The sequence below is a fragment of the Fukomys damarensis genome, unplaced genomic scaffold, assembly GCF_012274545.1.
Source record: "Fukomys damarensis isolate Sample0158 unplaced genomic scaffold, DMR_v1.0_HiC HiC_scaffold_19, whole genome shotgun sequence".
Lineage (NCBI taxonomy): Eukaryota > Metazoa > Chordata > Mammalia > Rodentia > Bathyergidae > Fukomys > Fukomys damarensis.
In genome coordinates this window covers 29,550,009-29,561,476 of record NW_022900931.1, presented here as the reverse complement: position 1 = coordinate 29,561,476, position 11,468 = coordinate 29,550,009, and the positions used below count along the sequence as shown (strand labels likewise).

At 38.8% G+C, this 11,468-nt stretch overlaps 2 protein-coding genes across 6 annotated transcripts in view; both read left to right on the top strand.

Annotated features, from left to right (window-relative positions):
• The window catches only part of Hspa14 (heat shock protein family A (Hsp70) member 14), a 37,811-nt gene that overhangs the window by 514 nt on the left and 25,829 nt on the right, over positions 1-11,468 (top strand). For 2 of the 3 annotated variants that reach the window (XM_033765613.1, XM_010641969.3), the window contains exons 2-6: positions 549-629; positions 699-781; positions 8,781-8,829; positions 8,962-9,067; positions 10,271-10,361. In XM_033765613.1, coding sequence (XP_033621504.1) covers positions 549-629; positions 699-781; positions 8,781-8,829; positions 8,962-9,067; positions 10,271-10,361 — 410 coding nt within the window. Of the gene's footprint in view, positions 1-548; positions 630-698; positions 782-8,780; positions 8,830-8,961; positions 9,068-10,270; positions 10,362-11,468 lie in introns of those variants that run through there. The other variant, XM_033765614.1, reaches the window with a different exon arrangement.
• On the top strand, positions 704-8,733 carry LOC104874755. 3 transcript variants are annotated; one of them, XM_033765615.1, is made up of 3 exons: positions 704-781; positions 2,797-3,520; positions 4,009-8,728. In XM_033765615.1, the coding sequence occupies exons 2-3, from the start codon at positions 2,959-2,961 to the stop codon at positions 4,530-4,532; spliced, it is 1,086 nt and encodes a 361-aa protein (XP_033621506.1). In that variant the 5' UTR covers positions 704-781; positions 2,797-2,958; the 3' UTR covers positions 4,533-8,728. The 3 variants fall into 3 exon arrangements, with proteins under 3 accessions (XP_033621506.1, XP_033621507.1, XP_010640269.1); XM_033765616.1 differs by lacking the exon at positions 2,797-3,520 and having other exon boundaries at positions 705-781; positions 4,009-8,733; XM_010641967.3 differs by lacking the exon at positions 704-781 and having other exon boundaries at positions 2,150-3,520.

Below are 11,468 nucleotides of genomic sequence, written 5' to 3'. Positions count from 1 at the left end.
GGCTGGGCCCAGGTCCGCGGTCTGGAGGAGCGGGTCGCCGACCTGAGCGCGCCTGGCTGCCGAGCGAGTCGATGTGCAACCTCCGCGGACTTGGTGTCTGTCGAAGTGAGCTTAGCTTGGCATTGTGACCTTTCTCTCGTCAAGCAGAGGAAAAACAATAGCGAACTCTGCTGTTACTAGTCCCGCGTGTACGTGATGCAGGACTTGTAAGGAAAATCCAAAGGGAGTAGTTTGCTTCTTGTGAAGAGGAGGGAAGAAAGATGCGTTTGTGGGAGAAGGAAGCAAAGCTTAAAGGATGATATACTAGTGCTTGTTATTATTGTGTGTGGAATTGTTAGGTTTGATCCAGTTGTTGACTACGCATAGCAGTCTTTAAATAATGAGGCAGTTCTTCGTGGAATGTAGACCTGCTAGAAAATACAGAAAATTAATAATGGTGACTAAATCTATACGCTTTAAGGTATTCATATAGTAGTTTTTCTTCCCGCGTAGATGGCAAACTATGTACTTCATTCTAAAAACTAATATAGTTGCATGTTTTTCTCTAGGATGGCCGGGCTGGTGTTGTTGCAAATGATGCAGGTGATAGAGTTACTCCAGCTGTTGTTGCCTACTCAGAAAATGAAGAGGTACTATTCTTTTTGTACTTGGAAATAATTTTGAAAGTACATGCATTATAACATGTTGCTCTTTTTCAGGTGGTTGGACTGGCAGCAAAGCAAAGTAGAATAAGAAATATTTCAAATACTGTAATGAAAGTCAAGCAGATCCTTGGCAGAAGGTACGAAATAAAATGATAACTTTATAGTATCTAAAACGCATTTCTTTATTAATCTAAGTAGACTATGAAATAAAACTAGAAACACCACAGCTTGTTATTTTGTTGCTTTTATGACTGAATCATTTCAGAGAATATCCCAGTAGGTTGTTTCTTTTGATTTTTTTGTGGCCTTTTGACCAAGGATGGAATTCACTCCGGTACTTGATTCCTCCTGACAAGTTAGTATTTATAAATACCAACACCCATTTACTTTTGTTTTTTGGGTTTTTTTTTTTTTTTTTTTTTTTGGTACCGGGGATCGAACTCAGGTCCTTGTGCTTGCGAGGCAGGCTCACCCATTTACTTTTGTAATTTGTCTCATTCAGAGACAAATGAAGGAGCTTGGTAGATTTTGTAGAAATTTGAAGACTTTCTTTTATGGTGGTTGAATTTTGCAAAATCTAGTAATGTTGATTTTCTTCCTCAGGGTCCTTTGTGACACTTTCTGGGAACTGACTTTTCCAGTTGCCTTACAAATTTAATCATTAGAGAAGCAGCTTAATTAATGTCTTATGTAAGAATCAGGTTAATCATCTGTTGTAACTTTAATTAGAAAACTTAAGGCTTGTTTCCCCAGACTTCTGTCTCCTCAAATTATAGATTACCATAGTAATTAAGGGTTTTCATTTTCACTGGATAGTAGTACTTGATAAGAGTGATTTTAAATTTTCAAAGTGCTTTCACATCTCTTATTTAAGCCTCTCAACATCCCTGTAAAAATTGATGGCGCAGGGAGTGTCTGTCCCCATTTATAGATGAGAAGATCAAGGTATATGGAAATTGTGGCATTTCTAAATTAAGTAGAGAGTTAAAATTAAGACTACAACTCAGGTCTCTTAACCCTCACCCCTAGCTTCAGTCCTTTCTAATATCTCTACCCCAGGGCTTTGTGTTTTCTAGGCAGTCGCTCTACCACTGAACTACACCCCAGCCCTTCTATTTCATTTGATCGCAAATTTCCTTGTACTGATTTTAGGATTTGGAGATTATATATTTAATATTCATTTCTTTTATACATACAGATATCTTTATTAGTATTTTTACCTCATGGTATTTCTAGAAACTGTAGTATTATGAATAAAATTGAAGTTTTTGTGGTGATAAATATATTCTTATTCTTGTACCCATTGATAAAACAGTACAAAGGATACTAAAAATAATTTGTTTGGTGTCAGATATTTTCAAATCGTGTATTCTAAAAAAAAAAAGGAGTTGTAATAAATTTTGAAGTCAGAATCACCGGATGGCTGTTTGTTTTTAAGTTAAACTTTATTTTGAGATAATTGTAGTTTCACATGCTATTTAAGGAAAAAATAGAGGCATCTAGTTTATTATTGGATTTTCCACTTCCCTTATTGATTGCAAAACTATAGTTTAAAATCACAAGTAGGAAACTGGCATGATTATACTCAAGATATGGAACATTTGTATGAATCTGTCCCCTGGTATCCAATGTGTATTTGTCTTTTATGTTGCTTTTTGGGGGCAGATGGCTAGAGTAATGATGCAGCTATCTTCTGCCTTATGCTCAAAGCTTTGTATTAGCAGAATGGCTTAAGCTTATTTTTCTGGCTCTGAAAATGAATATTTAGCAAAGAAGCACAAGAATGGCAGTTGGGTAAGTAACAGCCACAGCATGATATCTACTATAGGTCCTAGAGTTAGTTTCCTTGTGGTCCAGGTTATTTTCCTGTTCACCTGTCTACTCACCAGACAGTACTGGTTTCCACAGACACATAGTTGTACCAGTTGTCAGCCTTGCAAGTGTTTGGCCCTTTGTGGAGGAGCCTGTCCTTTTGTTACCAAGCCATTGAACCATTGATCCAGTGCCCACCTTGGGTGAACTCCCGAAGGTGTGCTTTCTCAGTCTCCACCTTATGCCTATTTATGAACTACTCTCAGGTAGCACTGCTTAACTTGCTGCCAAAATGATCCTTACACCCTTCCTGTAACTCTCATTCCCTGTGGCTTTCCAGCCAGAAATGCGGTCTTTGGACCTGACTTCTCAGCAATTAGCCATGAGAGGGAAGAATCACCTGGCTCCTCGGAATACATTGAGAGCGCACAGAGCTTCCCCACACCTTCACATTTTCACCTTGCTGCCCAGGCGCTTGCTTCAGTAGCCTTTCCAGCCCACTATGGCCACTGCCAATAGCAGTGCGGGCATCCGGTGGTCCAGACAGGAGACACGAACTCTTCTCTCCATACTAGGCGAGGCAGAGTATATTCAACGCCTCCAGACCGTGCATCACAATGCAGATGTCTATCAGGCTGTATCTAAGCGAATGCAACAAGAAGGCTTCCGCCGCACTGAACGTCAGTGCCGCTCCAAATTTAAAGTTCTGAAGGCACTGTATTTAAAGGCTTATGTTGCTCATGCCACAAGTATGGGTGACCCACCACACTGTCCGTTTTATGATACGCTGGATCAGCTTCTTCGAAATCAAATAGTGACTGACCCAGACAACTTAATGGAGGCTGCTGCTTGGACCAAGCAATGTGATCAGAACTTAGTGGCCTCTGGCACACCAGAGGAAGAGGAAACTAGCATTCTGAAAGCGAAAAGGACACAGGCTGCTGATGATCAGCCTATCTTGAAAACAGTTAAGGAGTCAGATGAGGATTGTCAGCTGAAAATCAGTGACCGGATTCGAGAAACCAGTGACCTCGAGGACTCCTGGGATGAATCCTCAGGTGCAGGTAATTTCTGAGCATGTGCAGGATTGGGGTCTCAGGATCTCTTGATTCTAAACAACAGTCAACATTCGGAAAGTGCCCTCTTCCGTGCAGCCCATTTCTGTCCTCCCCACCTTTTTTTCAAGCCCAATAGTAAATGGCTCTGGGTTTAAAAAGCTATAAACCTATGTATATAAGGTGTTAGAACTTTTGAAATCTAGAAGACATACCCTAGAAATAAAGTAGTTTTGGTACTGAGTAGTTAGGAATTTATGGGAAAAGAGTGGGTTGGATAGCTACATGGAATGGGGTTCTGGAAAACAAGGGGAAGTTTTGGAAGAAAGGTTACAATAAGCAAAATGTTCAGAGTACAGAACGAATTTTTTCAAACCCCCTGTGGAAAGATACCTTGCCAAGAACAGCCCTAGTTTTGTGATTCATTTCTGCTTCTGGCTCTTTGTATTCCCTTGGCAGGAATGTCCTTTCTGCAACATTGTTGCTTTGTTTTTCAGGGTGCTCTCAAGGGACCCCCAGCTACAGCCGCTTCCACAACCTTTTCAGAGGTGCAGTTGCTCCCTGTCAGAGCAGCCCCATGGCCAGACTGGGCATGTCTGGTGAGACCAGTCCTTCCACCAGCACCAGCCAAAATCCTTCTGGTGGAGCCTCCACACTGCAGCCCCCAGTGCTCTCTTCCAGACTCGGTTTTGTCTCTGGTGGTGATAGGCCTATGGCCAGTGAGCCCCCACCAAGGTGGGCAAGGCGAAGAAGGCGGTCAGTGGCCAGGACTATTGCCGCTGAATTGGCAGAAAACAGGAGATTGGCAAGAGAACTTTCAAAGCGGGAGGAAGAAAAACTGGACAGGCTAATTGCTATTGGTGAGGAGGCCAGTGCCCAGCAAGACACTGCCAATGAGCTGCGCAGGGATGCTGTCATGGCAGTCAGACGCTTGGCAACTGCAGTGGAAGAGGCAACTGGTGCTTTTCAGCTAGGGCTTGAAAAATTGCTTCAGAGGCTGATTTCAAATACCAAAAGCTAAGAACTGATTACAGAAGGATGCATTGCCTAAACTGGTAGAAGTCTACTTCCAGCATTTGCCTTCTGGTACCCTAACTCTCTTCTGTGTCCTCAGAAGAGAGGAGATGAGTCATTAATATACAGAGTGTTAGGAGTTTGTGAGTTCCTTTTCCCAGGACCCTCCACTAATTGAAAGATCTTCCCAAAATGTGAAGGGTGGCCTAATAGACAGCAGATGGAACCAAGTACAAGAGCCGCTTTGTCCTGGCTTACCGCTGATAAGAAGCAGTCTCCTTTACCTCTCTTATAAAAGTTTCTTCATCTGTAAAATGGGGGACAGATAATAACTAACTCTTGCCCTGCCTACCTCACAGGGTTGTTGTGAGGGTCAAACGGCAAATGTGAAAGTTTAAAAGAACTATACATATTTTAAGTTATTAATGCACATGACCTTGGCTGAGACAAGGCTAGGTAGGGTGAGCACATTAGTTCACAAGACATAGAAGTTCAGTTGTATACCATGACCTCATTCCTTGAATTTTTGGGGTGTTGGGTGACCAGGGATCAAACTCAGGACCTTGCGCTTGCAAGGCAGGTGGCAGAGCCACAGCTAAATCCCCACCCCTACTTGAATCTTTACTAGCTTAATTTGACTGCTTCATAGAGTTTCAGATCTTAATTTTTCAAATCCCTCTGACTCATTAGCCTACTATAGGTACAACATGTATTGCACCTTTATCTCAGTTGCACTGCCATGACTCTGACAGGTCTATTAGTAAGCACTCATAATAATCAGATGAGCATTTTCTCCTTCATTTTATTTTACTAGTTCTTATCTCCTGTCAAGTATGTAATTAAGAACTGACAGGTAACTACAATTAGTATGTTTGGTTCGTATTGATAACTTTTGATATGAAATACTGGCTGTTTCATAAGATAGTAAATGTAAGTAAATTCTTTGCATTTTATATTACTTGGGTCTCTTTTTATGCTTCTGCTATATCTTCAAATTGTTGCCGTTTGAATGTTGTGGAAGCAATTTGGATTGTATCAGTTTACAATCTGCTTTTAATTTCATTCTTTTCTCTAGCTGGTATTGGTTTTGGTTTTGATGGTTGTTTTGGTCTAGTATGTTAAAGAGGGCAAGCCTTAAAAAACTTTCCAAGGTCACTTTTCCTCAGATGGTGTATACCAAAAAAAAAGTTTGTCTAGGTAACAACATATGGAAGAAGAGATGAACTTTGTTTTCCCTTTAGCTCTGAGAACACTGGAGGTTGGTATAAATGAAGACCACCTGTGATAAACTTTTAAGCACAAACCTTCAGCAGATAATATCCTCCACCTCAACACACATTTTTTGGGAGAGATGAAGCCACATTTCCAGTTAACTTATATATTACTGGCCATCACTAAACTAACTTAAAGCTTTTAGTGGTTTTCTTAGTACTTTCAGAAATCTTTGGGATTTAAAAGGAATATTTTCAGGAAATTCAAATAGTGTTGGGGATTTAAAACGTTTTCCTGCAGTCAAGACACTGGGGGAATTACAGCAGGTGTGTTGGGAGGGGTTATGTTTTATGTATCCCAGGCTGGATGCCTACCTAAATGCTGGAAATACACATAGGTGAAGAAGTGTCAGAACCACAGTGGGCCTACCACGAACACCACAGGTGGCAAGCAAGCCAGCCACCAGGGTGAATGTAGGCTGGGCATGTAGTGCAGTGGAGGTGGTGCACTGGGATCGATCTGGTTAAAAAAGACAATGAAATTTCAGTTGTAACATTTTCAGTCACAGCAGCATATTAGTATATTTTGGAAATTCTGGTAGCAGTTGTGTTTTAAGGGAGCCTTCTACAGTATTAATGTTGATATGCCTATGAACTTTTAAACATCAGGCCAGACATAAAGACTCTTTGCTGTCAAGAAATACATGCCAAGGTATTGAAAGACACATAAACACATTGTAATTATTTTAGGCCATTACATGGAAGGATTTTTGTCAGTTTTAACTGGAAATCACTAATACAGATTGAATAGATTTTCTGGGAAAACAGGCAAGTACTTGAGAATTAGACCTGTACTGTGTAAATCTAATGGCAGGACAGTGCATAGCAAGGATTTATTTAAAATATGAAAAGTGCTGAAGAGCAGAAGTAGAGTTTGGAGGTACTGTTGTGAAAATCTAATGGCTGAAGTGCTGCAGTGTAGGAATAAAACTCAGAGAAAGGGTCCTAATGAAATAAACAAAAATAAGCTAAGAATATCAAGGGGAGAAAGATTGCAGTAGGAGGAGAGCATGTGCTGGGAAGTAAGCAGAGTCCTACCTGAGCTCCCAAGTCCAGTCCCACCAACTGGACAGCCTCACAAACTTTTCACCGCTGCCTGGCTCAGGTTGCTCCCCTACATGGGACCAAGTCATTGTCCCACCTACCTCACAGGGGTGTTGTGAGGAACCATAAGCAGATGAATGCAAAGCATTGTTAGACACTGACGTGTAGGCACTGAAATGTAACAGGATTGGGGAAAGACCCTATGTGTTGACTATCATAGGTGTACAGGAGGAAGAGAAAATGGCATTCTGGGAACACTGATGCAATGGTAGGATTAATGCTATCTCCTGAAGACTGTGATGTGAATGCGGTGCTTGTGTGTATCAGCCTCCCACTATCTTTGTGTTTCTGTTCAGTAATTTAATCCTGCTATGGACAAATAAAAGTTTTTACTTCTATGTAATTGTGGGTTTGTCCACTACTTTCTGGTGATATCTGTGCTACTTTGTCACCTCCATTCTCTGCTTTCTCCTTCCCTGGTTTTGAGTCTCCACTGTTGCCATGTATGGCCTTAAGAGCTGTGTGTGCTTTCTGTCCTCGAAAGAGAGAGTCCCTTTTTGAATGGCAGTTGAGAAGTAGTTTTCCATTTCTAAAGAGTTCTGTGAATCCCATAAAATGTCTTAAAAGTTAACCCTTCTGAGTAGTAGACGACTCACACAAAACAATAAATTGTCCTGGTTACCTTAAATTCTGTCCTAAAGAAAACAACCTGTAATTGTCATGTTTAAAATACAGACACGCTTCCATCTTTCTTTTCCTAATCTTAAAATACCTGAGATGTAGTCTAGGGAGGAACAAGACATTTAAGGGGGAAAATGCTTAACTTCTGTAATGAACACCTAGATATCAGCCTGTCTTGCCATTAATTAGCTGTGTTTTAATTGCTATTTTAGGTGATGGAAGAGTAAAAAGAACCTGAAAGTGTTGCACAATTCTAAGCCTAGTTCATTTTGTCTTCCTTTTATTTACAGATTAAGATCTTCAAGATGTTCTGTATCCCTTCCACAATTAGCCACTTAATTTTCATCTGTCATTAAACACTTAAAGCTGGTTTCTATATAGAGTAGCCACAGCTCTTTGGAAGCTTCTAGGAAGGATACGAGTCCATTTCATCTATATTTCTAGGTAATATTAAGCCAAGGATCAGAGGTTCTTATCCCTTCAAGAGTAGAAATACAATGGTCATTTACAGTCTTAGTGGGAGGCAGTGTGTTAAAGTATAAATAAGAGAAAAGTATAAACAAAGTTGTAAATAATACCTGGCCCCTTAGTGTGAATTGTTGCCCCTCTCAACTTAATCTTTAAAATAATACCCACCAAACACCCCATTTAGGTGTGGGTGAGGATCAAATAGGTGAAATGTTCTGTAGTATGTGTGAATTGATATCACTGTCTTAAGCAGCACAGGGCCCATTGCTTTAACTTTTTTCTTGTCATATTTTTTAGTACTTAGTATGGGACATTGTAGATCTGTCTATACTTTATATAGATTCTGTAGTACTCTGCACTATATACAACGCTCATACTTGTGCTCAATCTTCTGCTTGTGGATGCTGATTCTGTTTAGAAATCAAGAAACAGAGGTGGTAGTGAGGTCTGCCCTCCGTTTGCAGTCTTAACCTTTTGTCCTTTCCATCTTAGTGGTTGGGTCTTCAGAGTCATAAGGTGAAAGTGTGACAAAATCAGTGATACGATGAAAAGTCACGTATAGCATGGTCAGAACAAAGTATTTTCAAATGTGAAGGTCAACACTTTAGGAGAATCACTATAATGATCATAAATATTCATTGAATTTTAATTTCTATAATATTTGAAGACTGAGCAGTCTGAGAATTTTGTTTATATTTTAATATCTGTTGACAATGAAAAGTATAGTCTTTAAACTTTATATAACTGATACCAATTTTAATACCTAGCTATCTTTATGTCTTTATGAACAGCTCTGATGACCCACAAGTTCAGAAATACATCATGGAAAGTAAATGTTTAGTGAGTATGATTCTGTTACTGCTTCCTTGTTATACAAAGTGAATGACAAAGGTCGTGACAGGTAATGTTGATTTTAAACTTTGCATTTTTATTAAAATTATTCCTTATTTAGCCCAATTATTTCTTTTATAGGTCGTTGAAAAAAATGGGAAATTACGATATGAAATAGATACTGGAGAAGAAACAAAATTTGTTAATCCAGAAGATGTTGCCAGACTGATATTTAGTAAAATGAAAGGTATTGAGCAAAAGAGCAGTTAACTTTAAGCAATATTTTAAAGGTTGGCCATAACAATGTAGGGTTAATTTTGTATCTTGGGAGAACTGACTGAGCAAATTAGCAGTAAGGAGAGCTAAACTATATACCTGGTTTGGCCACTTTTTGGCCTTGTGACTTCACTTTGTATGACTTGGTTTCCATGACTGTGATTTCCCTTAAGTACTGGTTGAGTCTCCCTCGTCTGAAATGCTTGTGATCAGAAATACTTTAAATTTCAGGGTTTTTAAATTTGGATTTAGGTATTTTTATATAGATTTTGCTGGTTCATCCCTAATCCAAAACTCTGAAATACTCCAAAATCTAAACCTTTTTGAGCATTGATTTGGACCATTTTAGAATTCAGATTTTCAGATTAGATGTGTTCCACCTGTAACATAAGTGGATTGGGCCAGATTAACACTTTGAAAAATTTTTGAGATTTAGCAGCCAGATATATATATATATATATGGCAAATAGTGAGTATCTCTTCAGGATTAACAGTAAACTCTCAACTGTAATTTAGCCAGATTAATTGAATTTGGTTTTATCACCACTTTAGAAAAAGTGCAGTGAATTGAGAAGTGTTCTGTGGAACAATTTGAGAAATTCTGAAGTAGTTTATTTCCAGGGCTCATTTCTGCTCTGGGGTTGTTAGGAATCTGTGAGATGGAAGGCAGCCCTTTAATATGCTGAGCTAACGTGATGTGTCTCCACATTGGCTCACCATAAACTTGTTTTCTGGCAGCTAATCTAAAATGAAGATGGTTGAAACTGAGACCTGTTGTTCTTTGAACAGTTCCTAGTTCTAAGTCCACAGCTCTTACCCTAACCATCATGAAGTACAAGAAGTATGGCGTGATTTAGGAATGCAAGAGAAGAAATTGGTAGAGTGGGGAAATAAAGTGAATTGAAACATTTGTTTCATGAGATCTTGGGTGTAAATTGAGAAACATCAGAAAGCATTGCTTGACGTTTTTTCATCTATAGGATTTTTATATTTTTGCTAGGCATGGTGGCGTATGTTCATAATCCCAAAACTTGAGAGAGTGAGGCAGGCAGATTGCCAGTAGTTTGAGGCCAGCCTGGGTTATGTAGTGAGTTCAAGTCAGACTGAACTACACAGGAAGACCTTGTCTCAAAAAACAAAACAAAAAATGTATTTTTATATTTTTAATGTACAGAAACTGCACATTCTGTCTTGGGCTCAGATGCAAATGATGTGGTTATTACTGTTCCATTTGATTTTGGAGAAAAGCAGAAAAAGGCTCTTGGGTGAGTATAATATGGAGTTTATCTTGTTTAAAAGAAATGAAAATTTCACAATATCAGTATATTTCACAATATCACAAAAATTATATTTGAAAATACTTTAGGATAATAAAATTGTATTGTAAATACCTTAGTATGGTGATAGTCATTATTTCCTTTTATGAAATGCCAAGAAAATATAAGATTAGTTATGTATTACCCTCTTTGCTGTTTTCATGGGAAATTTTCATAGTTAGCAGTTAAACTGATATTTACAAATCATGTTTCATGTATTTAAGGTTTATGCGGGAATTATATAAGAATACGCAATCATAGAAAATATTTATTTCTTCATCTTAGATCAATAATATCTAAAACAAAAAGTGACATTGTTTTTACTGGTGATCGGGCATACACACACACACACACACACACACACACACTTTTTTTTTTTGGTACTGGGGATCAAACTCAGACCCTAGTACTTGTGAGGCAGGCAGCAGGACCACTGAGCCAAATCCCCAGCCCAGGCATATGTAATTATTGAACTTATGTAATTATTAAAGCATGCCTTTGCTTTGCTAGATAGGGTTCCGTTTGGGATTTTGGCGATCACTGAAGTAACATCTTTTTTCTTTTTTCTTTATTTTTTTCTTGTTTTACCAGTTATGAAGCTACATTCCCAGCCCTTTATTTTTTATTTTGAGATAAGTTCTCACTAAGTTGCTAAACTGCTCAGACTAGGTTCAAGTTTGTGACCTTCCTGGCTCAACCTCCTACAGTACTAGGATTATAGTTGTGTGCCACCATACCTTACTTCTGAGAGAGAATTATCATAATTTAAAAATTATGACCCTAGATTAGAGAAATTGCAAAATTTCTAAAATGTTTCCTAAATTTATCTTATTCTCTTCATGGACATTTATTGATTGTCTTTACTAATTAAGCCACTTTGTATTCAGAGTTGAGTGGAAGAGTTCAGAGATAAAATATGCTTTTGATTTCACAGAATTAGTGTTTTGAATGGGAAATTCTGGGTAAGGAGGGGAGGGCATCCCTCCTAGATTTTAAGGGCCCAAAAAGAAAGACACACACACACACACACACACACACACACACACACACACACAC